The 26,240-nt window shown below is 37.2% G+C and overlaps 4 protein-coding genes across 4 annotated transcripts; 1 reads left to right on the top strand and 3 right to left on the bottom strand.

Annotated features, from left to right (window-relative positions):
• Positions 1-3,346: 3,346 nt before the first annotated feature.
• LOC132254658 (uncharacterized) lies at positions 3,347-4,119 on the bottom strand (the record flags this gene model as incomplete). The annotated part of the gene is made up of 3 exons (XM_059740843.1): positions 3,347-3,499; positions 3,861-3,909; positions 4,023-4,119. Coding segments are annotated over 3 exons (276 nt in total), but the record flags the coding sequence as incomplete, so codon positions are not given.
• A 4,742-nt stretch (positions 4,120-8,861) lies between these two features.
• LOC104880674 (uncharacterized) lies at positions 8,862-10,143 on the top strand. The gene is made up of 2 exons (XM_010658186.1): positions 8,862-9,469; positions 10,065-10,143. Exons 1-2 carry the CDS (start codon positions 8,862-8,864, stop codon positions 10,141-10,143), a joined length of 687 nt encoding a protein of 228 aa, XP_010656488.1.
• Positions 10,144-12,092: 1,949 nt separating this feature from the next.
• On the bottom strand, positions 12,093-13,073 carry LOC100854060 (ankyrin repeat-containing protein BDA1-like). Its single transcript, XM_019222899.1, has 3 exons — positions 12,798-13,073; positions 12,475-12,732; positions 12,093-12,356 (listed from the first exon to the last, which is right to left on the bottom strand). The coding sequence occupies exons 1-3, from the start codon at positions 13,071-13,073 to the stop codon at positions 12,093-12,095; spliced, it is 798 nt and encodes a 265-aa protein (XP_019078444.1).
• Positions 13,074-22,498: 9,425 nt separating this feature from the next.
• LOC100252554 (ankyrin repeat-containing protein ITN1) lies at positions 22,499-23,669 on the bottom strand. Its single transcript, XM_010657847.3, has 2 exons — positions 22,890-23,669; positions 22,499-22,768 (listed from the first exon to the last, which is right to left on the bottom strand). Exons 1-2 carry the CDS (start codon positions 23,505-23,507, stop codon positions 22,499-22,501), a joined length of 888 nt encoding a protein of 295 aa, XP_010656149.3. The 5' UTR covers positions 23,508-23,669.
• Positions 23,670-26,240: the final 2,571 nt, after the last annotated feature.

The raw sequence follows: 26,240 nt of genomic DNA, 5'->3' as shown, positions 1-26,240 counted from the left end.
GCACCTTCATTTTAGCGGCTAGTCTGACACTGACCCTCCCTCTAGCCTCAACTCCCTGCCACCAGCCCCTAAGAAGATCCTTGAAGCCGTCATCTTTAAGCCACATATGTTCAAACCTAAACGGGGACGGACCTCTCCTTAACCCTCCACCCATCAGCACAATAGGAAAATGATCTGAGGTCGGTCTGGGCAGCCTACATTGCACAACCTCACTGAAGTGGTCAAGCCAACTTTAGGTCACCAGGAACCTATCCAATCTGGCCCACGCCTGATTATTCCTCCCCCCACTCCAAGTAAGCATCCCTCCTTGTAATGGAAGATCAATGAGTTCTAGCTCATCAATAACTTGAGCAAACCTTCTCATTGCACTCGTTAGTCTCCCCTGATTACTTTTTTCCCTCAGTGACAGGGTGACATTGAAGTCACCCCCTATACACCATGGATCCTCCCAAATGCCTCGGATTGCTCCTATTTCCTCCACATCTACTCCCTGTCCTCTTCAGAAAATGGCCCATAAACCCCAGTAAACATCCAGACTAGTCCGTCTTCCACATTTCTCATCCTACATGAAATTGAGAAGCTCTCCACTTCCATTTCCATTATTTCCAAGGTTCTCTTATCCCAGCAGATCAGAATCCCTCCCGCGGACCCCTGGGCATCCAGAGTACCCCAATTAAGAAACCTGTCAGTGCCTAAGCTTCTCACCAGCCCCTCTGTCATTGCCTGAATCTTGGTCTTCTAGAGACAGAACAGATCCACTCTTTGACTCCTGATCATGGCCTTAATCACCTTTCTTTTCGAGCTGTCGTTAGCTCCCCGGACATTCCAGCTCAAGATTCTAAGCTTCATTTGACCACCATAATCTGACACCCTCCTACTATCATTCCACTCTTCTGTTTCTTCCCCCCCTCGTAGTTAATAGAGCATTCCAGCCTTTTCAATTCCCTTTCAAACTTGGATTTTTCTAGAAGGTTTTTGTTGTGGACCTTTTCCCTTCTCTTTCGGATTTTAATCAAAAACTCCAAAATTTCTTTCTCCAGACCTTCTGTAGAAAATCCCAAGAACTTACTAAATTTGGCCAACTCACTTTCCTCCTAACTTTCCTCCTCCCATTCCTTTCCATCACGTGGCATCGATTGGGCTAGCCTCAGCTCCTTACCACTGCTCTCCTTGCAGGCGCTTGGGCCCTCCCTCAAATCCCAGCGGCAAGCATTTTCCTCTTTTGGGGGTCCTAAGGGGAGAAGCATACGTAAGGGAGTTTCTCTCAGATGGGTTACCCTATCATCCCTAGAAATGTCGCAAAAATCCCCCAACGGGGTCCAACCAAAAAAGAAGAGAGAAGAAGGAGAGAGTCCAGATGCCATTAAGCCACAAGGGATAGGAACACACCCGTACCTCGACGCTTCTTCAATTAAGGCACAGTCGGTCCTTGACTTCTCCGCAAGACAAGGCTCCATTTCAGCTTGCCTCCGCTTACCATCATAATCCCAGAAAGGGAAGCCTTTAGCATCTGACTCCTTCAATTGACTTGGGCCAGCCCACACAAGAGGCAGAGCCACTCCAGATGGATCATGACAATCTTCCTTCCCAGATAGCCCACCCGACTTAATGGACTCCATTGGCCTAAGGCCCTCTAAGGACGAAGGCCCTTCAAATGACGAAGACCCATTGGAAAGTGGCCCAGCCTTAGGCGAATCGAGCCCATCGGGCCTAACACCCAAGTCAAGGCCTCGAGGAGGCCCAGTAGGGCCAAGCCTCCCAAGCAAGCCTTCTTGGTCCCCCAGACCCGGCCCTTTTGGGCCTCGGGACCGAGCCCAAAGGGACCCCGACCCACCTGTCTGCTCCCTCGTCCCATCAACAGACTGCAGGTGGGTCTCGAGCCTCGTGCCTTCCACCACTTCCACCACGCGCTTACCCGCGCGTGTAGTGACATCACCCTCAACCCCTCCTGCAGCATCACCACTGTTCTTTCCCCTCCTTTCTGCCGGCAACACTCTCATTACCGGCCTTACTTCCCACCATAGGACAAGCAAGTAACACACCCCCTCGACCCCAATTTCTAGCATGCTAGGGAGCTCCTCGCCGGATAGTTTCACCAGGATTCTTGCCCACTGCAACTCTTCCAGCCTCTCTGTTTGAGAATCAATCGCTAAGAACCCCCCGCATTTCTCCCCAACCTTTCTAAAGATGTCCCGATCCCACAACGAGATGGGAAGCCCCACAATTCTCACCTAGGCCTCACTCTTCTCCTCTCCTTCTAACAGACACCCCGTCCTAGGGTTCCACTTCTCCAGTCGCAGTAGTGTCTTCCCTACCAAAATCCCTCTCATATTTAAGGCTTTTTCGGCTTCAGCACTCATCTCAAACTCTTACAACACCTTACCCTTTTCTAACTTAGCCAAACCTAAATTACCCTCAGCCCCCACAATCGAGCCATTTGGTTCCCCCAACTCCTCAAATCCTCCCCCTTGACTGACTTCGGATCCCTCAATCCAACAATGCATTGATCCAGCCTTTTTAGGTTTTGGCATAGGTCCTTGTGGCTTACTTCTACCCTAGCCACTGACCTGCCATTACGTTCCTGTCCCTTCACCACTTCCGCGTAGCTACTCCCCGCACATAGCGCCACCGACATCTTCTCCTCCTTCTGACACTCCTTCCTCTCCGTAGTAACGACCAGCGCCTTAAGTGTTTCCAACATCGCAATCCAACCCCCTTTCCCTGAATTTCCTTTGGGGATAAAAATATTAAACCTCTTCTTCTCCAAATCCTCTACACCCAGACGGATGAAACTTCCTCCCTTATTCTCATCCCGCAACAGTGAAAAGATCCTCCCTCTCTCCCTCTCTCCCTCCAATTTCTGACCCATCTGCCTGTTCGTGTATCCTTAATACACAAAGCCAACTCTTCCACAACAAACCCTAGGCTCTCCGGCCCCATCTTAATCCACGAGGAAACCCCTCTTTTCCTTTCCTCAATGAAGACTTGCGTATTGCCTTTTTGTCTCTCAACCTCGATCTCGAAAGTCTTTGACTCCACCTCGAAGCTTCTCTTCCACCGGCTGGTACGAGCTTCCAGGCCACTGAAATCTTTCTCACCATCGCTCGCGCACAGATCCGCTGGATCTCCTCCCTTACTCACACTCACTCTCTCTACAGCCCTCTCTCTCTCTCTCTCCTCCATTTTTATGTTTGTGGGCTTATTGTGACTACTAGTTTTTAGAACATTTCAAACTTTTCATTAGACACATCATCCAAGTGTGATGGAACTTGTTAAAAGAATCAGAATGCATAAATTAGTAGTTAGACTGTGGCAGTCATTAATTGCAATATATGTTATCCAAAATGCTGCCATAATAAGTGATTGAAGTCATGCCTGTCTGCAGGTCTCTTGGTGCGCTAGCAAGAACTCATTATACTTTATTTGCAGATCTAACATGTCAGCTTGTAGCTTTTCATATTCAGACACAATTGGACCACCTAACTTCTGTTGGACAAACCTGCAAAACAATATATATAAGAAGTTAGGTTATGACATTTGATCAATATTACATATTTACATGTGTGAGTATGATTGTTTAAATGTATGTACATATATTACTACAGATCATATCTCCAAGCCATTACAATCCCCTACTCAGCTGAGACGTGGTATGGATTTTCCAAGCTTGTTTTTCAATGGTCTTTGCTAAACTGGATTATTTACCTTTCACCAGTTGCCGATTCCTTTTCTTATTAGTATGGTAAATATGATAGTATAGATTTTAATCCTTAATGGAAATCCAAAAGCTGGCAATAAATAATTTGAAATTGTTTCAGTTTTTCAAGAACACAATGCCTAGACCACAGTGATGAACTTACTCAACATCAGAAGAGGCTTTGTCATTCTGCTCATATAGTACAACAAGGACTGCACAACAAGCACACCCAAAAAAAGCCCACATTATGAGACAGGAAATTCATAAATAGGTTGCCAACTGCATTTTAGTAATTCATAATCTAGAAAGTTAAATACAACAGAACCTTTGGTCAGAGCATCAAAAACTCCACTAGATTCTAAATACTTCCTAAAAGCTTCCTTCTTCGCCTCTTTTTCCTGTAGAAATAAGGAAAATGTAGAAAGTTATGACTTAATATAGGGAATGGAGGAATGAAAAGAGACTATCAGCATATGAGATAAATTCATTCTGCACAGAGTTGATCAGATGACAAATTGAAGCAGAATAAATTCTAGCATGAAGAAATTCTAGCATGTTTGAGGAATGGAATCAATTTTCATGTTGGAGGAATCAAATTTTGGTTTGGAATGTTGGTAGTACAAGTTTGAGCCAACACTTCAAGTTTCAGCGAGAGTCACGGGAGTTGCGGGACGAACTTATATTGATTGAGGTTCTTAATGTCTTCATCCTATTTTTAAGCATAAACACGATAACAATAACAACAATAATAGTAGCAGCAACAACATTAGCAATAACTGAAAATCAGTTTTTAATTAATCAAGCTATCTACCCTTTACATTCAACCTATGTTAGAGTTCATGCTTCTCCCGAGCTCTTTTTTTTTTGAAGGAAAACAAAATCAGAAAGAAACTTCCCCATATCAAATGATATATAATATCACAATGATTGTGATGCTGCTAGCTATTTCATCAAAAAGGTTGTTTTAAGTGGGTGAGTGGCTGGTCTGTCTAGCCCATTTCCAAGAAAGTGGAATCCAAAACTGAAGTCGATTATCTCAATTCGGAATACGTATAGCCATTAGCAAAATACCTACAATCTTATCTTGCAAGTACAGTAGCTATCTTGTTTTACCATTTCCAGAAATTATTTCCCAAACAACAAAACAAGCCTAAAAGGAAGTCGCATGTTTAGAGTCCAGAGCAGTTCTACCATGTTAGCGAAGAAGATAGAAGGAATCAAAAACAACTTTAAATTAAATAACCCTGAAATGATAATAAAATTGCATCTTATCTTGTTTGTTTTGGAAGGATATGCATCCTTCTTTGTACTTATCAGTTCATTTAAATTAACTTTGTTGTTTCCGATAAAAAATATGCATTAGACAAAAACCTTAGAACTGAATGCACTTCTGTTTTTTCAAGAAGACTAAACATCTACCCCTATTTTTTTTTATACGTAAATGAAGATTGTATTAAATTTCAAAAAAAACATACACAACGCATACAACATCAAGACCCCACAGAGCAACTCTGGCAAAGCTCACCTAGTACCATAGGTTACTAACCAAAAAGACCCCATAGAGCTAAGGGTCCCCAATCTGAAGGGATCAAACTAAAAGAGGTACCAGTGAACTACTTAAAGAAATGAGGCCCATAGACTACGAGAGACAGAGTTATTAGCTGTCACACAAGGTGATAAAAAGTAAGCATGAGTTGTTTGTGTGTACGTGTAAATGTATTGTGTTTCTGTACCACAACGCCATTTTTTTATCACAATTCTGTAGCACAACTATCTCAATATCAATTCCAAAAAGCTCCCACTTAGCATGAATAATCTTGAGTTAATTTAATCAATTGGAATTCAAGCAATCTTGTTGTATTTTATTTTGCTGTTTAAGTCTAGAAAAGCTAATCAGCATATTGTCCTTCTTAGTAATAAGGTACAAATAGCAATCAAATAGTATCTTAAGGTATAAATCGTTCTATCCTCTGAAGCATTATGCATCTTGAACTCAATTAATTTAATTTAAGTCCATATCAGAGCTCTGAAGCTTAGGATGGATATATCAGTTGAACTCATCCATAAAGAGCATAGCATCAAACTCTTTTATATCCATGATAGATTTGTACTTGGTTCTTATTTTTCTTTCCATAGGTGTTATGTATGTACTTTGTTGAACTCCTCATCATACTAAAATTCTCTACTCCTATAGCCCTTCAGCCTCTACTGTGCCTCTCTCAATTATTGTAGGAGCCACCAGAGCAACATCAAATATTGACTATGTCTTCAAGGAACAACATTGGTTTTAGTCCATTAAAAGTGAAATCAAGACCAAATTCAAGCATAATACCTAATTTTCTTCCACAAAAATTTTCATCAAGTTGGTTGAAGGTGTGGGTTTAGATTTGAATGTGTCATCCGAATCATAAAGCCTTTGGTTCCTAAAGATGTTGTTCTTTAAGCAAGCAGCCTCTGTACAATCATTGAAGATTCTTCTTTACAAATAAGGTCCAAAAGTAGTGCTTTTTCAAACCTAACTTTAGGCTTGGTGTTCCTTAGTTGGGTGTTGGTACAAACAGGGTCCATTCTTCCTCAGTCGGGTGTTGGCATAAACGTTTTTCCATATCTCAGTAACATGCATAAACTCAAAAGTTAGGATAAGGATCTTGCTATGGTGCTAGTGATGTCCAATCAAGAACAACCACGTGGCCAAAAAGTTAGGCCACATACTACATTGATCTAGATTTAATCATACGTCTTAGAATTTTCCCTAAAATAATTTGAAGTATGATGAAAAGCAATTGATATTATGGTTATAGGCTACAGACTACAGTTATCCTATATAATTCAAAAAATATCATGGTGTTAGTGGGTTAGACAATAAAAACAAGAGATAGTGAATTCAGAATAGTTTCTATTCACAAAAGTGGTCTAGGATGGGTGCATGTTACAATCCTTTTACCCTGCAAACAAGTATGAAATCAAGAAGCGCTACTAAGAAAAGTAAATGGGGAAAATTTTGAAGGGCAGGGAGTTTTCTATATGCTCTAAGTGCAATGTCATGAGAAATCATGAAGGACAAGAAATTACAATAATAAAACACTAAATGTAAGTGAGGTTTAGAGAACCATGAAGGAAGGAGAGTTAGACTAAGGTTAAATTGATTGTATGGGCACATAGCTAGAAGTAATGTAATTATGTAATCTGTATGGAGGTGGAGAGAAATTAAGAGGAACATAAATGGGGATTGGTAAAAAGATAGGCATCAAGGTTTGTTCAAGTTCCGAATGATTGATATGTTTGCAAAAAACAACAAAAAGCAGAGCTCCGTCAAGCCTGCAGAATCTGAGTGGTTGGGAGTGGGATAGGACTTGGGAGACACCCATCTAATATATAGGGAAAGTTGTGTTTTTTCCCTCCCCCTATTTTATGGATCTGTTCTAGGGGCCATTAAAATTAAATTTCGCAAACCCTAAACCCACGATTTTTTAGCTAGGCTGGTATTCAAATAGTCCCAATTGTCTCATACTTCATCCTTAGAGTTTCTTTAAGTTCCAAAATCACATTTTTAATAAAGTTTTGCTGTCACTTTTATTTCTGGCAAGCAATTTTCATACTTCCTTAGTTTTTAAAATGTTTTGAAATAAGTAAGGAATCAAATTCCGTAATTCCGAACAATGGAGTTATCGGAATTGATTCAGGCAAGATAAAATGGGCTTTGGTGGGAGGCCCCACATATGTGAATTCATGACTAATGGATTGATTGATTTGATTGCTATATGTGATTGATTTACACTATTCTATGATACACACACGATTATTTTGTGTTTAATTGCTAACATTTGTTTTCACTGAAGTAAACCAGTTCATCACTCAGGTACGTTATTTGCCTCTCCTGTTCATTCAATTATTTTTGTTTTGAGTAATATTCATTTGGTATCCATGCTCGAAATTATTTCTTAATTGTGCATTAACCTCACTTTTTGATAAGCTTATTGTGGCTCGTCGCCCAGGTACATATCTATTCACATTCTGGTATTTCTATATGCATGCTTTGATTCTCATATGTGCATGATAGTTCCGGATATTCATTGATTTTCCTATTGATGCCACGTCAGCTTCATTTTATTAGTAGAGACCCATTTTAGGGACTTAGAGGGGTGCTACGGTCTTTACTGTACCTTCCTGATAAGTAACCTGATCCCCGAACCCGATCCGATTTTTCGTAGATCACTTTTTCCAAATAAGGAGTCACACTTAGGGTTTTTCTTTCTTATTTTGTTTACCCTTTTAAAAATAAAACAAAAATAAGTGGTGACTCCAAGTCATTTTTTTTAACCGATTAAATCGTTTTTCAAAATAAAATCGAGCTCGCCATTGAGTGGGGAATGCATGAGCCGAAATGCGGGGTCCACACATATATTACAACATTTTTTATAATTTATTATTAAATATCAAATATAATTTATTATTTAATGAAGTACCTAACTCTAAAAAAGGAAGGACCCTTTTGCTATAAAATGACACATGTAAAACTTTTTAAATCGGATAAATAATCACGTGCATATCATATATTACAACATTTTATATAATTTATTATTAAATATCAAATATAATATATTATTTAACGAACTACCTAACTTTCAAAAAGATGCTAATTTAAATATATATATAATATATATATATATATATATATATATATATATATATATATATATATATATATATATATATAAATACTAATTTAATATAAAAATTAAATAATTTTAACTAACATATTGTAAAATATGTATAATGTGTTTTGATAAATCAAATTCAAAATTTTTTAAGAAAAAAAATAAAAATTTTGTATTTTATGAAGAAAATAAAGGATTTCAATTTCAAGTGATTACAAGTATTAAATGTAATATTAGATATTTTTTATTTAAATATAAATTTTATAGATAGAAATGTTATATTAAATAACCAATATGTAATGATTTATAAAATTTAAATTTTAGAATTTTTTATGTGTTAATTATTAATCAAATTAAGATAATTTAATCTTTTATTATCAAATTATTATTAATATTTTTATATCATTTTTAAAAATATTTTATAAAACATAACATATGCCGAGAGACTTGAAAGTATTGAGATCCGAGAATCTCTAGTTAAAGCTGTAGCTTTAAGTTCCAGAAACATGCCTGCGTTACCAGGCATGGGTCACGAATTCAAGGGAGAAAGTGGTATAACCATGGTGATTGAGAACTCCCAATCATCTCCACCCCCACCAGCTGCAGTTCTCACAGAAGCAAAAGCATCGACACCCTTGCGAGGGCGTGAGATGAAAATACGTGAAAATAAGAAAGAGCGGATGAAAAAGAAACGTGACGCCTTGATGGTAGCTGCAACGTTGATTGCAGGAATGGGTTTCCAAAGTGCGCTTAATCCTCCCGGTGGTGTTTGGGATGATGATAAAAACTCCGGTGGGGGTAAGATGTCAGCTGGAACCTCCATAATGGCCCACTACTATCCAGAAGACTACCAACTGTTCATGGCATGCAACGCGGTGTGTTTCTTTGCTTCGCTAAGGATAGTCTTTCTGGTCGTAAGTGGGGTACCTTTCGTGAGGAAAAGGATCTTGGTGTGGCTTCTAATGATTATCATGTGGATAACATTAACAGGCATGGCACTCACCTACTTGGTTTCTATGGTGATCATTTCACCCACAAAGGATGACAGCGAAGCCACGTCACTGAGAAATAAGTTGCCTGATATCAGTATATCACTAGTGTGTTTTGGTATTCGGTATGTGCGTGGTTTGGTGTGCTTTCCATTGTTGCATTGGTTCACACTATCCGTTTCCTCATATAGTGTGTGCGGAACGTGCGAAAAGCTATCCTATATTGCTTCAGGGTCAGCTAATATAAGAGGCCAATCATTTGCCATCTCCACTCAAAAGCCTCTTCTCTTGTTAATACTTCCCCCTTCTTTACTTGTTTGTGTGTTGTTTGATGTTATGTGTCCGTCCCCAGTGCACTATATGATGTCTTTGTAAATAAAATAGGGACGATTACAGTAAAGTAGTAAATGGAGGTGATAATGATCATAAACCACAAATTTTATATAATTGCTATGAAGGATATGAAATGTGAGAGACAAAAATATAAAACATGACTAATTAAATTAAGCAAAACATCCAAGGGGATGAAATGTGAGAGATAAAAATAACCTTATCAATCACCATGTCAAATAACATATAAGTCGATGAGTGTCAAATAGGTAATGGAATGTTGCCCTAAAATTGGTAACCAAACATGAGTTAAGTTCAAATAAAAAGGCTTGCACTTTCTATTAAGTCTTAAACTCATTTGGGTTCTTGTTCGTTCATTCTTTAATTTAGGGTTTTAATAGAGGATCTAATCTTCATACAGAGATATGTAGCAGAAAGTGATCCAAGAAGTGTGAAGCACTCAACCTAGGCTTGTGATGGTAACATACTGAATTTATTTGATTTTCGAAGTTCCATTTATGATTGAAGGTGAAAACATTTTTAATTTTGATTGTTCTACAATATGGTTTGCTTAAGAAAGGAGTATATTTTTTTTTCCCAAATTTTCTTTGTTTTTTGTTTTTCCATTAAGGTGCACTTGGTTGTTGAGAAATGAAATTGACCTTTCTCTCTCTCTACAAAAATGTTTTTTTTCCAATCTTTTCTTCCTCATTAAAGCTTTTTCTCTTGTTTTTTTGTCCAACCCATCCCTAGTGTGATGTGTGATTTTGAATATGATAATGGTGACCTCTGTACGATCCTCAATGAAGGATATTGAACATTGTTTTTTCATTTTCTTTAGAGATAGACTTTTTTGTGTTCTAATTAATTTTCTAGTAATAAAATTAAAGTTCATTGATAATTTGTTGCTATTATTTCAAAATGATGGTTATATAAACAAATGAAGAATAAAGAGTTATGAGGAGACAATGTAATACAATTGTGAACCCACATATATTTTAATCATACAAAAAATCAAGTGACATAGAAGAGTACTTGTTTTGGTTCAAGAACATGAATGGGTTGGGGCATTTGTTGAGAAATCACCCACTGAAGTTTATCCATTGCAAATAATTTTCAAGGATTGGTTATCTTGAATAAGAACAAAAAAAAAAAAAAAATCATTTGTCATATATTTCTCTCAACTTTTTATTTTTCTTATTATTTATTTAGTTTATTTTATTAATAATTACAACAATGATGAGAACATGATTTATGAAAGGAAGTATTATAGGAGGTCTTCCCAAAATATCATTAATTAAGAAGAAATGGGAGTCTGTTAAAAGGTAGATGATAAAAAAATAAATAAATAAATAATAAAAAAAAGTTGGATTTCTCGGGAAAGTTAGAGATATAAATGGATCTTGAGAGATTATAGAAGATAAAAAGAAATGGGAGGAAAAAAAAAGATGTTTTTTGAGGGAAATAAAATAGAGGAGCAAAGTGTAAGCTGAATACACGTGTGAGTTCACACGTTCTCACTTCATGATATGGTCCAACACTTTGACCACGTCTTCCACCATCTCACTTCCGCTACGATTAAGGAGCACGTTCCACCAACTGCTCAACATGGTGGCAAGAGGCAACGTGGTTTGATGGAAGCCACTGTTATAAATTTTTTCAGAAAATGGTCCCGAACTCACTCTGCTATTATCTTCAGAAAAAACACCATCTAAAAAAGGAGAGATCAGAGTTTGGAAATCTGGGTTTTTGAAACCAACTACAATGGCTGGAGGTAAGTAGACTATTCTTAGTCTTTTCGGTTTTGATTCATGTTGCAAGCATATTGGAATCGAATATAGCATGTAAATTTCTAACACAAAGTTGTCCAAAGTGATCAAATTTTAACAAAATTAATAAGAGATCCATTTTCGCAATTTTGTGAGTTTTTTTTTTGACCCATTTCTCCTGATAACCTTTAAAAAATCTATTAAAAAGTGCACCAAGAAAACAATCCCAATCAGACCCAACCATATGAAAACTGAAATGGAAATTACATGAGCAATGACATTCACCTCATGATGTGGTGAAACGGCCGACAGTGAAATCAAGTAGGCGAGCGCCATGCATGTTATTATGTCCCACACGGTCACCATTAGATATAAGCAAAAAAATTGTGCTTACAGAAATAACAAAGGCTACGGTGTCGTATATCCAGAATTCACGGTACCCAGCTGGATAATAATCACCCATTATTGATGTTCCGGCAACGTGACCAGACTTGTCATCCTGCCAAATGCCGCCGGGAGGATTAAGCCCAGCTTGAGATGCCATGGCTGCAATCACACCTGCCGTTATCATCAAAGCTTCACGTTTGTTTTTCAACCAATTTTCTTGATTTTCCAAACGTTTCTTAATACTGATGCCTCGTGAGATTGCTCATGGAATTGATACTCTTGGAGAAACGTCCAGAGGTTGTGCTACGGAATCTAATCGAGACTCCTCGATCACCATAGCTGTCTCACATTCTCCATTGGCAGGTACATTCCTGTCTCTTAAAGCTCCAACTTTTGATAGTGATTCTCGGATTTCCATGGATTTCAAGTCTCTTGGCATATGTTCAATGATATCTAAAGTTGTCAAACCGCTTTCATTCACTGCATTTACTTCCACCATACTTCCATTGAGCAGATACCTAACAGTCTGTACAGATTGATCAATAGTGGTCTAGTTAATTAGACTGAGAAATTAATATGGCGATGTTACCTTCACTATACAAATTGGTATAGGTAAGAGCCTAAAGAATTGACGAAAATTTTACCTCCAACAGCTTCAAGGTTGTAGCAGTGTGCAAAACAGTGTTGCCATAATCATCTCTGGCATTGATAAACTCAGCCTCCCTTACTGATTCAACTAACCGCTTCAGAGCTCCTAAACGATTATGTCTCACAGCCGAATGCAGAATGGTCTCCCCGTGATCCAATTTGTGCCCAGTGGCTTCTGGTCGGGCCCTAACCAGCTCCCTTGTGACCTCAACGTGGCCCTTCATCACCGCCAGATGAAGGGGTGTTCTTCCATCCTCATCACAGATGAGACATGCATTGGAATTCAATGACATAACATGTTAACTATCTCAATATAGACATTGGCAGAGGCCAAGTGCAAAGGTGAACGACCCTGCAAGTCTATCGCCATAGCCATGTCTGGTTTGTGAGTAACAAGCGCTTTTGCAAAGTCTAGGTGACCAAGCATGGCAGCTATGTGGAGTGGAGTCTCATCAAAGCAAGTGACTGAAGCTCGGGCTAGTGCGAGTGGATCTTCTGCCATCAACTGCTTCAAGGAATTCACGCTTCCATTCGCTGATGCCTCGTACAACCTTCTCTCTCTTCGCCGTACAGTACTGATTATAAACTTCCTCATTTTTTCTCGTTGTGTTTATAAGCCCTTATATAAAAAATATTAGATTTGGAAACCCATATAATTGAAATATGGGTTTTACATGTTAATAACAAAAATATTATTGCTTTCATACACTATTTATTTTTCATATTCCTATTTCCGAAATTACCATTTTTTTTTTCTCCCCCATGTCTCCCCCTCCTCTGCAGCTCAACCCCCCCTCTCCCCGTTTCCATCCTCATTTGATTTCCGAGTTGGGGGTTTTGCATGGATTTTCTCGGAAATCAAACGAGGGCGAATTTTCCCGGAAAACGAAATGGGGGGCCGAAAAAAAAGCAAATTTTTTTTTTGTTTTCCTTGGAGTTTTGTATGAATTTTCTCGGAAATCAAACGGAAAACGAATGGGGCAGAAAAAAAAGCAATTTTTTTTGTTTTTCTTGAGGTTTTGCATGGATTTTCTCATAAATCAAACGGAAAACGATTGGGGGCAGAAAAAATCAATTTTTTTTGTTTTCCTTGGGGTTTTTCATGAATTTTCTCGGAAATCAAACAAAGATGAATTTTCCCGGAAAACGAAGGGGGGAAGGGGGGCGGCGACGGTAGATTCGAAAAACATAGGGAGCAAAAGAAAAAGCAATTTTTTTGGTTTTCCTTGAGGGTGGATTTTCTCGGAAATCAAACGAGGATGAATTTTTTCAGAAACGAATGGAGGGAAGGGGGGTGGGCAAATCCAGAAGACACGGGGAGCAAAAAAAAAAAAAAGTAATTTTTTTGGTTTTCGTTGGGAGTTTTGCATGAATTTTCTCAGAAATCACAAGGATGAATTTTCTCGGGGAAACGAATGGGGGGCAGAATTTTCCCGGAAAACGAAGGGGGGCCGACAGCAGAATTTTCCGGAAAACAATGGGTGGGGGGGGGGTGGGGGGGGGGGCGGGGGGCGGTGGGAGGGAGGAGAAAAAAAAAAGTAATTTCAAAAATAGGAATATAAATAGTAAATAATGCATGAAATCAATAATATTTTTGTTATTAACAGGTAAAACCCATATTTAGTTATATGGGTTTTGAAATCTATATATTTTTTATATAAGGTTATAAACACAACTTTCCCTTTTTTTTCTCATTAGACATTGTTGCTCAAATTTCCTGTCTCACCTTTCCATCCTCCCTCTCATTCTAGTATCAATCATATAGGCAATCATTCGTAGGGGGAACAGATGAAGTCATCCAAGTACTTCAAGAATTTTCATAAGAGAAACTGGTGAAGTCGGCGGAAGTACTTGAGGATTTTCAACATTCTTTTCACCTAGACTTCTGTACAAGTAAACCCACCAACCACAGGTCCACAACAAAGCCGGCGTTGATGACTACATGCTATAGATAGTGACGTGCTTCCACAGAAACAAACGAGTGACTTGAAAGGCGGCATTTTCCCATAGCGTGATTGACTCAAAGATTTCCACATTCAACTATTTTAACTAACTAATATTACATTGAAACCCATTTTGGAAATCTAATCCATTCTCCCTTTTTTGGCCGGTTTTTAACAAAAATGTCTTCTTCTTTTTGCTTTTTTCTTTTTTACCTCATTTTAACAAAAATATTTTCATAAAAACAACTCATTATTTTAAAATATATTATAAATACTTGAAATATTTAAGAAGATTTATGTTAATTATAAGTTACTCTTCCAAAGTAAAAAAACATAATATCATAAATATAGGAATTATTTTATTCCTTTTAATCAATTAATTCAAAATATTTATCCTCCCTTTTTTAAATTATACATCCAATAAGTTTTTACAGCAAAATTACTTTACCTTAATAAGTGATTCATTAGAAAAATTAATTTCTTTTCTATTTTTTATTTAAATAAATTTACATATTGAAATAATAAAATTATCATTTTTTTTATTAAGCGGATTAAAATTATTCTTTTTTGAAAAAATTTAATATTTTCATCTACAAAATTATCCTCCACAATTATTTAAAATATTATCTTTCAAAATCAAAATTAACATATTATTTTATGTTGTTATAAAATATTTAAATCGCTTTTTGACTTATTTAAGAAAAAATCTTCATACACTTTACCCGAAAATATTTCTCCCATGCAGATTAAGATTATTTTGATTCCATTAAAATGAATCCAGTTAGAAATCTCTAACATGTTAATTACTATCTCAAAACTCATTCAATATTCCATATAAACAATAATGTTATGGACTACTTTGTAGCAAAGAATAAATAAATAATCTTTTTAACAACTTACAGTAATTGGAGACTGAGATTCGTGCTCTGATCGTCTTGGCTTCTTTGCCAAACAGTTGGGAGGCAATGAGGATGGCAGTAAGCAATTCTACGGGAAAGGAAAAACTCAAGTACAATGATATACGAGATTTAATTCTGGCTGAGGAGATTCGCCGAAGAGATGCAGGTGAAACCTCAGGATCTGGTTCTGCCCTAAACCTTGAGACAAGAGGTAGAGGTAATAACGGAAATTCAAATCAAGGTAGATCAAATTCCAGAAATTCTAATCGGAACAGAAGCAAATCTAGATCAGGCCAACAAGTACAATGCTGGAATTGTGGGAAAACAGGTCACTTTAAAAGGCAATGCAAAAGCCCTAAGAAGAAGAATGAAGATGATTCTGCTAATGCTGTAACAGAAGAGGTACAGGATGCATTACTTCTTGCAGTAGACAACCCACTTGATGATTGGGTTTTGGATTCAGGAGCTTCGTTTCATACCACTCCACACCGAGAAATCATACAGAATTATGTTGCAGGTGATTTTGGTAAGGTATATTTGGCTGATGGTTCAGCCTTGGATGTTGTGGGTCTGGGAGATGTCCGGATATCGTTGCCTAATGGGTCTGTTTGGTTACTGGAGAAGGTTCGACATATTCCTGACCTGAGGAGGAATCTGATTTCTGTTGGACAACTTGATGATGAAGGACATGCAATACTATTTGTTGGTGGTACTTGGAAGGTTACAAAGGGAGCTAGGGTATTGGCTCGTGGAAAGAAGACTGGCACTCTGTATATGACCTCATGTCCAAGAGACACAATTGCAGTTGCTGATGCAAGTACTGATACAAGCCTATGGCACCGCAGACTTGGTCACATGAGTGAGAAAGGGATGAAGATGTTGCTGTCAAAAGGAAAACTACCAGAATTGAAGTCCATTGATTTTGACATGTGTGAAAGTTGCATCTTAGGAAAGCAAAAAAAGGTGAGCTTCTTGAAAATTGGCAGGACACCGAAGGCTGAAAAATTGGAACTAGTACACACTGATTTGTGGGGGCCTTCTCCGGTTGCATCCCTAGGAGGTTCAAGGTACTACATCACCTTTATTGATGACTCAAGTAGAAAGGTATGGGTTTATTTTCTGAAAAATAAATCTGATGTATTTGTAACTTTTAAGAAGTGGAAGGCCATGGTTGAGACAGAAACAGGTTTGAAAGTAAAATGTTTGAGGTCAGATAATGGAGGAGAGTACATAGATGGAGGATTCAGTGAGTATTGTGCTGCACAAGGAATTAGGATGGAGAAGACCATTCCTGGGACACCACAGCAGAATGGTGTGGCTGAGCGCATGAATAGAACTCTCAATGAGCATGCTAGAAGTATGAGGTTGCATGCTGGACTACCAAAAACTTTTTGGGCTGATGCTGTTAGCACTGCAGCTTACCTGATAAACCGAGGACCATCAGTTCCCATGGAGTTCAGACTTCCTGAGGAGGTTTGGAGCGGTAAAGAGGTGAAGTTTTCACATTTAAAAGTTTTTGGTTGTGTTTCTTATGTTCATATTGATTCTGATGCTCGTAGTAAACTTGATGCAAAGTCAAAAATATGTTTTTTCATTGGCTATGGTGATAAGAAATTTGGCTATAGGTTTTGGGATGAACAAAACAGGAAAATCATCAGAAGTAGAAATGTGATATTTAATGAACAGGTTATGTACAAGGACAGGTCAACTGTAACGTCAGATGTTACAGAGATAGATCAAAAGAAATCTGAGTTTGTCAACTTAGATGAATTGACTGAAAGTACTGTCCAAAAAGGGGGTGAAGAAGATAAGGAGAATGTAAATTCACAGGTAGATTTGAGTACACCTGTAGCTGAAGTTCGCAGATCTTCCAGGAACATTAGACCTCCACAGCGTTATTCACCTGTTTTAAATTATCTCCTGTTGACTGATGGTGGTGAGCCAGAGTGTTATAATGAAGCCTTGCAAGATGAGAATTCAAGCAAGTGGGAGTTAGCCATGAAGGATGAGATGGATTCCCTGCTGGGGAATCAGACATGGGAACTGATTGAATTGCCAGTAGGAAAGAAGGCTTTGCACAACAAGTGGGTATACAGAATAAAGAATGAGCATGATGGTAGCAAACGTTACAAGGCCAGATTAGTGGTTAAAGGGTTCCAACAGAAGGAGGGCATTGACTACACAGAGATATTTTCTCCAGTTGTGAAGATGTCAACAATTAGACTTGTACTTGGAATGGTGGCTGTAGAAAACTTACATCTTGAGTAGTTAGATGTGAAGACAGCATTCCTTCATGGTGACTTGGAGGAAGACCTTTACATGATTCAGCCAGAAGGGTTCATTGTTCAGGGACAAGAGAATCTAGTCTGCAAACTGAGAAAGAGCTTGTATGGCCTTAAACAAGCTCCTAGACAGTGGTACAAGAAGTTTGACAATTTTATGCATAGAATTGGGTTCAAGAGATGTGAAGCTGATCATTGTTGCTATGTTAAGTCCTTTGACAATTCTTACATCATATTACTGTTGTATGTGGATGATATGCTTATTGCAGGGTCTGACATTGAGAAGATTAATAATCTGAAGAAGCAATTGTCCAAACAGTTTGCAATGAAGGATTTGGGAGCTGCAAAGCAAATCCTTGGTATGAGAATCATTAGAGACAAGGCTAATGGTACATTGAAACTTTCACAGTCAGAGTATGTGAAGAAAGTTCTCAGCAGGTTCAACATGAATGAAGCTAAACCAGTGAGCACACCCTTGGGTAGTTATTTCAAACTAAGCAAAGAACAATCACCGAAGACAGAAGAAGAAAGGGACCATATGAGCAAGGTGCCCTATGCCTCAGCTATTGGCAGCTTGATGTATGCTATGGTGTGTACAAGGCCAGACATTGCACATGCAGTGGGAGTTGTGAGCAGATTCATGAGTAGGCCTGGAAAGCAGCATTGGGAGGCAGTCAAGTGGATTTTAAGATATCTGAATGGTTCATTAGATACATGTCTTTGCTTCACAGGTGCAAGTTTGAAACTGCAGGGTTATGTAGATGCTGATTTTGCTGGTGATATTGATAGTAGAAAGAGTACTACTGGGTTTGTTTTTACTCTAGGTGGTACAGCTATATCATGGACTTCAAATCTACAGAAGATTGTTACGTTGTCTACTACAGAAGCTGAGTATGTTGCAGCAACTGAAGCTGGAAAGGAGATGATTTGGCTACATGGTTTCTTAGATGAATTGGGTAAGAAGCAGGAGATGGGCATTCTACACAGTGACAGTCAGAGTGCAATTTTTCTTGCCAAAAATTCGGCTTTTCATTCAAAGTCGAAACATATACAAACAAAATACCACTTTATCCGTTATCTTGTTGAGGATAAACTGGTAATACTTGAGAAGATTTGTGGATCTAATAACCCTGCAGACATGTTGACTAAGGGTGTCACTATTGAGAAGTTGAAGCTGTGTACAGCTTCAATTGGTCTTCTAGCTTGAGGACAGGAGGATGAGTTGTAGGGATGAGGGATTGTTTCTTGGAGGATAGCGGTTTGATGTTGGTGATTGGACTAGTCTCCAAGTGGGAGATTTGTTGGGCTTTGTGGAGCCTAGTTTTGTTTGATCCGATTTGACGACCCGACCCGAATAATATTGCATGGCTTTTTAATGGGAGATTTATTGAGGCCTGTTGGGCCCGTTTAACCCATTGTGGAACCACCTTTTGTAATTAGGGTTTTTTAGTATAGTAGGGTTGCCGTGCTATATATATATAGAGAATATTGTAGCCTCCAGGTTGTACTCTGTATTCTTCCCTGATAATAGTGATATCCCTGCAACTCCGTGGACATAGGCAAATTGCCGAACCACGTAAATACTGTCTTGTGCGTGTGATTGTTTTTCTTTGGCGTGTGTTTTTCCTCTAATTTTTGTTTCTCACGGGTTGGGAATTCGGTTTAATTCCCTACAAGAAATTCCTAAATCATAGATGGTGTTGACAAATTAATTTAATGGTTTAATATAATCTAATAATTTAATTTAAGTTATTAAATAGATTAAACATATTTTATAAAATAATTAATATTGTAACTTAAAATTAAAATAAATAATTTTTTTTCTAAAGTTTAAATATCTTCTATGTTAAAAGTCTGTTTCTTTCTTCTCTTGTTTCTCTTTGATAAACTTAAAATTTGTAAGTTTAAGGATATCAATTTCATTATTTAAAAAATTAAATTAATTTTAACGAACAATTTTAAGTATCAAATTTTAGAATTAGGTAATATATTCTTATGACTAGATCCTAAGCTCCTAACCACCAAATTAAATGAAATAGTCAGCATATAGGTATTGGTATGCATTTATCTCAAAGAATACGACTATAAGATATGAAGTGATTATAACATTGATAATGATATTAAAAGTTCGTTTGATAGTGATTTTATAAAGTGTTTCTAACTTTTTAAATGTTTAAAAAAATTATATAATTCAAGTGTTAAAAATCTTATAAACGTCTTATAAAATCATTACTAAACGCATTGTAAAAATTGTATATTCTAAATCCTAAAGTTGATAGGAATATTGTGGATAAAAGCATAAAGTAGGAGGCAAAACTGTTCATTAAACCCAAAAAAGATTCTATGGCATTATTTTCAAAAATACTCACATTGGCTAAATTCCTTAATTACAAAGAAATTACACATTGCAATATTAGTGGAGATGGGACCTCCCAACACCATACTAGTAAGAAGGAAAGGAATAAACAACAGATGAGACCTTTTGTACGTATAATAGAACAGTAAGCACAGCTGCCTGTCATGATGGTTGGCTTCTTATTTACAACTCAACAAATTGCTCACCCAATCCCTCAAGCAAGACTTGATGGATATCGGCTTCTTTCTAAACTGAACTTCCCTTACACACCACATGAGGAAGCGGATAGTATGAACCAATAAAACAAAGCCAATCACACCCAACCATACCGACAACGAATTCCCAACTACTCTATTGATGTAAGGGTGCTCATGATCCGGAGAAACGGCCCTCACTGAAATCAAGTAGGTGAGTGTCATGAATGTGATTGTGACCCACATGGCAACCATGAGAAGCCACATGAAAATACTTTTCTTCATAGGTAATCCACTTATAAGCAGCAATACTATGCTTAAAGAAGCAACCAAGGAGAAAGTGTTGTACGCCATGAATTTAGGATACCCATCTGGATAATTAACGGCCATTATGGAAGTCCCTGCTGATTTATAAATAATGTTTCCCTCATCGTCTTTTATGTTGTTTTCCTGCCAAACACCGCTAGGAGGATTAAGCCCAGATTGGTAAGCCATGGCTGCAATCACACCTACCGTTACCATCAAAGCATCACGGTTGTCTTTCAACCAATTTTCTTTGTTTTCCGAATCTGTCTTATTACTGATGCCTCGTGAGAATAATCCTACTCTTGGAGAAACTATCAGATAGCCACATCCTCCATTGACTTGTTCTCTATATCTGTTATACCAAACTTTATCTCTTTGTATATTCTCTTTTCCAGCTTAATATTTCCATGTATATAGGCTTAAGACTAGGCAAATCTGTTATGATTTTAGCTGTATATATTGCATCAATTCCTTCAATAAAATATGTGAATTTCCAATCTCTTACTCTGTTATGGTATCAGAGCAATTAGCTTAATTTTTTCCTTCCCTTCTAATGACTACCAGGGCCACCACCACCATTCATAACACAAACGACCCTCATAGCACATTGATTAGCATCAATGTTGCAGCTCAAACTCCATTAAAGCTTACCTCCACCAACTATGTATCTTGGAAACTACAATTCCAGACTCTCTTTATTGGGTATGATCTTCTAGGATTCATTGACGGATCACATCCTTGTCCAACAACAATTCTTCCAGGAACCACTACACCAAATCCAGCACATACACTCTGGATCAGGCAGGATCAACTCCTTCTCAATGCCATTCTTGGTTCTCTGTCCCCCTCCATCATTCCATTTATTGCTCGAGCACAAACAGCAAGGGAAGCCTGGACAATATTGGCCAATACATATGCCAAACCATCACGTGGAAGAATCAAGCAGGTGAAAAATCAATTAAAACAAATCACGAAGGGATCCATGGGTGTCTCTGAATTCCTTCAGACCATCAAGGCTCGGGTTGATGAACTTGCCATCCTAGGTGCAGCTGTTGATGATGAAGATCTCTTAGAAAAAATTCTTGAGGGACTTGGTGAAGACTACAAAGAATTGGTGCGGGCAGTTCAAGCTAGAGATACTCCAATCTCCTTTGATGAACTCCATGAAAAGCTTCTCAACTTTGAAGCTTCTCTTCAAAACACTACAAAGACTGAACAATCCTACTTCCCTGCCTCTGCTAATCCTGCCAATCGTGCCTACTCTGGGTCCCGACACCTGCCATACTCTAATTCTTCCTCGGAAACAACACAGGCTGGCGTCCACCCTCCAATCCTGGCAACAGCACTACGGGCTGGCGCCCGTCGCCCACCTTTGGTAATCGATTCCCTACACCCACCGGCGCTAACAATTTGCGTTCAGATCGCAGCTCTCCAAAGCCTTATCTTGGCTACTGCCAAATCTGCAGAATTCAAGGACATACAGCTAAGCGTTGTCCCTCTTTCAGATTAATACCAATTGAGACATCCACCAACACCAGTACAGCAATGCCAAACTCCTCCTGGCAACCAAAAGCTCACTTTGCTGCTAATACCTCCAACACCCCAACATGGCTATTGGATAGTGGTGCTTCTCATCACGTCACCTCCGACTTGAGCAATCTTTCTATTCATGCACCATACAATGGCTCTGACGACATTATGATTGGTGATGGCACAGGACTTCCCATAACACACACTGGTTCCCTCTCTCTCCACACTTCCAATGCTCAATTTTCCTTAACCAATGTTCTCTGTGTTCCTAGCATGAAAAAAAATTTGATTTCAATTTCCAAATTCTGTATCTCTAACAATGTTTCAATTACATTCTTACCATCTTCCTTTCTTGTAAAGGATCTTCGCACAGGAGCAACGCTTTTGAAGGGCAAAACTAAGGATGGTGTGTATGAGTGGCCGGTATCATCACCTCTACTTGCCTTTTCCAGTGTCAAAACCAGCTCATCAGAATGGCATCACCGATTGGGACACCCTGCCTTTCCTATTTTAAAGCATGTCATCTCTTACTCTATTAGAAACATCTAGAGGTTGTGCTACGGAATCTAATCGAGACTCCTCGATCACCATAGCTATCTCACGTTCTCCATTGGCAGGTACATTTCTGGCTCTTAAAGCTCCAGCTTTTGAAAGTGACTCTCGGATTTCCGTGGATTTCAAGTCTCTTGGCATATGTTCAATGACATCTAAAGCTGTCAAACCGCTTTCATTCACTGCATTGACTTCCACCATATTTCCATTGAGCAGATACCTAACAGTCTGCACAGATTGATCAATATATAGTAGTCTAGTTAATTAGATTGAGAATGAATATGGTGATGTTACCTTCACTACACAAATTGGTATATATAAGAGCCTAAAGAATTGACGAAAATTTTACCTCCAACTGCTTCAAGGTTGTAGCAGTATGCAAGACAGTGTTGCCATAATCATCTCTGGCATTGATGAACTCAGCCTCCCTTACTGATTCAACTAACATCTTCAGAGCTCCTAAACGATTATGTCTCACACTAGAATGCAGAATGGTCTCCCCGTGATCCAATTTGTGCCCAGTGACTTCTGGTCGGGCCCTAACCAACTCCCTTGTGACCTCAACGTGGCCCTTCATCACCGCCAGATGAAGGGGTGTTCTTCCATCCTCATCGCAGATGAGGCATATATTGGAATTCAATGACAGCAATATGTTAACTATCTCAATATGGCCATTGGCAGAGGCCAAGTGCAAAGGTGAACGCCCCTGCAAGTCTATCGCCGTGGTCATGATCATGGCCATGTCTGGTTTGTGAGAAGCAAGTGCTTTTGCAAAGTCTAGGTGACCAAGCATGGCGGCTATGTGGAGTGGAGTCTCATCAAAGCAAGTGACTGAAGCTCGGGCTAGAGCGAGTGGATCTTCCTTCATCAACTGCTTCAAGGAATTCACGCTTCCATCCACAGATGCCTCGTACAACCTTTTCTCTCTTTCTCTCATTAGATGTTGTTCCCCAAATTTCCTGTCCATTCTCCCTCTCAATCAAGCATCAATCATACAGGCAATAAACAGGGGAAGTCATCCAAGTACTTAAAGAATTTTCATAAGAGAAACAGGTGAGGTTCGGGGAAGTACTCCGGAATTTTCAACATTGTTTTCACGTAGACTTTTGTACAAGCAAATCCACATAAATAAGTATATCAATATTTATTATTATTATTATAATTAAAATTCAATAAATAAGGTTATGATTATTTAAATAAAATGACTTCAGACTTCACATTTCTCTTTCAATTCTTCCCTTATTAGGGTTATTATTTCCTTAATGAAATGAATTGTGCATATCGTCAAGTCGTCAAAAATATCTCCCACAGTAGCCTATATGATAAATGCTAGCTAGAACATAGAAATCAAGGGAGACTGGCAGAGGAAAAATGGAAAGGAAATATGGGAAAAGAGCAAAGGGGAGGAGGAAGATGTGTATGTCGTGCCAAGCTTTCATATCAATTTGTTGTGTTTTGTTCAGACTTTCAAAAACACCAAATAAAATACAAACTAAATTATCCTATAAAATAAAGAAACACAGCAAAAGATACAAAAATAAGACATAATATTCATGAGGTTCAGTGAAAATGCTTTAACTATAATGAGCAATCCTCTAATCTTCAAATCCAAACAACAAAATTAAATTGGGAGAATTTTCTCCATACATATAAATTTATAATAAAAAAAATAGGGAGAGGGGGATGACACCCTTTTACAGCCGCCCTTGCAGGAAAAAAAAAAACCAGGCCCAAGCAAGAACTCTCAATGCTGTCTCGCTTACCTTAAAAAAAATCCAGAAAACCAATACAGTGAGAGCCCCCAGCTTTCCTAGGGAGGAACACGATGTTTTTCTTATTTTTTTATTTATAAAAAATAAAAAACCATTATCCAAAACAATGGTCAAACAAAGCCTTAATATTTAGTCATAGTATTGAAATGTTCTCTTGTCCAATTGTTAGTCACAATCAACTCAAAGAAAATAGAAAAACGTACAGAAGGCCCCTTCTGCTATAAAATTAAATTGGGAGAATTTCCTCCGTACAAATTGATTAAGACCACAAGAACAATAAATTTGTATTATATGACTTTCAATCGACATATTAAATGTTGAAGTCGACTCATTTACATATTAAAAAAAAATTAAATTTTATTTATTATTTATTTTAAATAGAATATTATTAAAAGTTATTATTATTTATTTATATATATATATATATATATATATATATATATATATATATATATATATATATATATATGAATATTTTATGTAGATTTCATATATATAAAGAAGTCTTTTTTATAAAAATATAATTTATAATTTTATTATTCATATCTTATCTTACTAAATAATTTCTCCACGTGGTAGGCGGCGGAGAAATGTCAAATTTATCCGCGTGACAGGCGGCGAGGTGATTGACTCAGATCTTTCCACGGTCAATGGCCCCATTCACAATAATTACAACTTCATATATTTCATCTCTTTTTCCTTTTTGTTTTTTTCCGAGGTTTCATGAAAATATAAAATATAAAATATAAAATGCAAATCTCCCAGTCCCATCAACCCAAATCTACCGATACATCCACTTGATTGGTTTGATTTGGTTGTTTGGTTTTATATAGGAGAATTTTTTTAATTCAATAAATCTAATTTCCGAATAAAATATTTTTGCTTCATTTTTATATAAATGTTGAATTTTTATTAATTTATTTTGATGGTTTTTCAAAATAATTGAAGGAAAATAAACCAAAAAAGTAAAAGAAAATAAAAAATAAAAAAAAAAGTTATTTTAAATTATACTTCAAACTCTTTTCATTATTAAACTATTTTATTTAAAGATTAAATAATTTAAATATATATAATTTTTTTATTAATTTTAACTATACATAACTTTATTTACATAAAATCAAAACATAAAAAATACAAAACAATTTTTAAAATAAATAAATTTAAAATTAATTTTAATTATTTTTATATATATTTTGTGATGAAGTTAGATATGAAAAAAAAATTATTTTTTTTTTATATATTTTTTAATAACTAAACATAACGTTAAGAGTATGTCCATTCACGTGACTTTTTTATTTTTAAAATTTTTTGAAAGCAAATGCAAGTTCAATTAAATTCGTATAAGTTTTAGCTATTTTGATATCTGCACATTGAGCTGATTTTTGATGACTTAAAATTGGGTTAATCTTCATAGCAATTTATAACCAACTAGGCTACATCAAGAGGCCTCCTACAGAGCAACAATACTTGTGCACTAATATTGGATAATTCTTGTAGAAGCTTCAAGAAATTCCACTAAATTCAACAAAACTTTTATCCCAAATGCCTAGGGTGGAAGCCTCGAGTAATTCTACAACAATATCAAATAAATCAATGCAATCAACAATAACAACTTGTAATAGATGGTTAATACTTTGAATAATATTTATTTGTTGCAGCTCCCATAACAAGCCATTTTATATTATTCTGAGCAATGATTTCTACAATCCCTTTCTCAATATTTTCCATTTCAATCCATAGTTTATAAGACTGCACCTGTAGAAATAAGCCACATAGTCAAATAATATTTAACATCATCTAAAAAAAACATGTGCAATTTAAAATAATATCATATTTTAAAAATACAAAGTATTAGTAATGATAAACTACAAATTTTAAAATATAACAAGTAATGTCCGGGATTGAAGGTTCGAGACTTGGGATAGGTA

The sequence above is a fragment of the Vitis vinifera genome, chromosome 11, assembly GCF_030704535.1.
Source record: "Vitis vinifera cultivar Pinot Noir 40024 chromosome 11, ASM3070453v1".
In the NCBI taxonomy this organism is placed as follows: domain Eukaryota; kingdom Viridiplantae; phylum Streptophyta; class Magnoliopsida; order Vitales; family Vitaceae; genus Vitis; species Vitis vinifera.
This window is presented reverse-complemented; position numbering and strand designations above follow the sequence as displayed.

Bases quoted from the DNA above. Each gene is read 5' to 3' on its own strand.
- LOC104880674 (XM_010658186.1), top strand. From the start codon at position 8,862: ATGCCTGCGTTACCAGGCATGGGTCACGAATTCAAGGGAGAAAGTGGT. The intron at 9,470-10,064 runs GTATGTGCGTGG...TCTTTAATTTAG, and splicing joins CTAGTGTGTTTTGGTATTCG to GGTTTTAATAGAGGATCTAA.
- LOC100854060 (XM_019222899.1), bottom strand. From the start codon at position 13,073: ATGAGGAAGTTTATAATCAGTACTGTACGGCGAAGAGAGAGAAGGTTG. The intron at 12,733-12,797 runs GTCTATATTGAG...ATCTGTGATGAG, and splicing joins TGCACTTGGCCTCTGCCAAT to GATGGAAGAACACCCCTTCA. The intron at 12,357-12,474 runs GTAAAATTTTCG...CAATCTGTACAG, and splicing joins CAACCTTGAAGCTGTTGGAG to ACTGTTAGGTATCTGCTCAA.
- LOC100252554 (XM_010657847.3), bottom strand. From the start codon at position 23,507: ATGGACAGGAAATTTGGGGAACAACATCTAATGAGAGAAAGAGAGAAA. The intron at 22,769-22,889 runs GTAAAATTTTCG...CAATCTGTGCAG, and splicing joins CAACCTTGAAGCAGTTGGAG to ACTGTTAGGTATCTGCTCAA.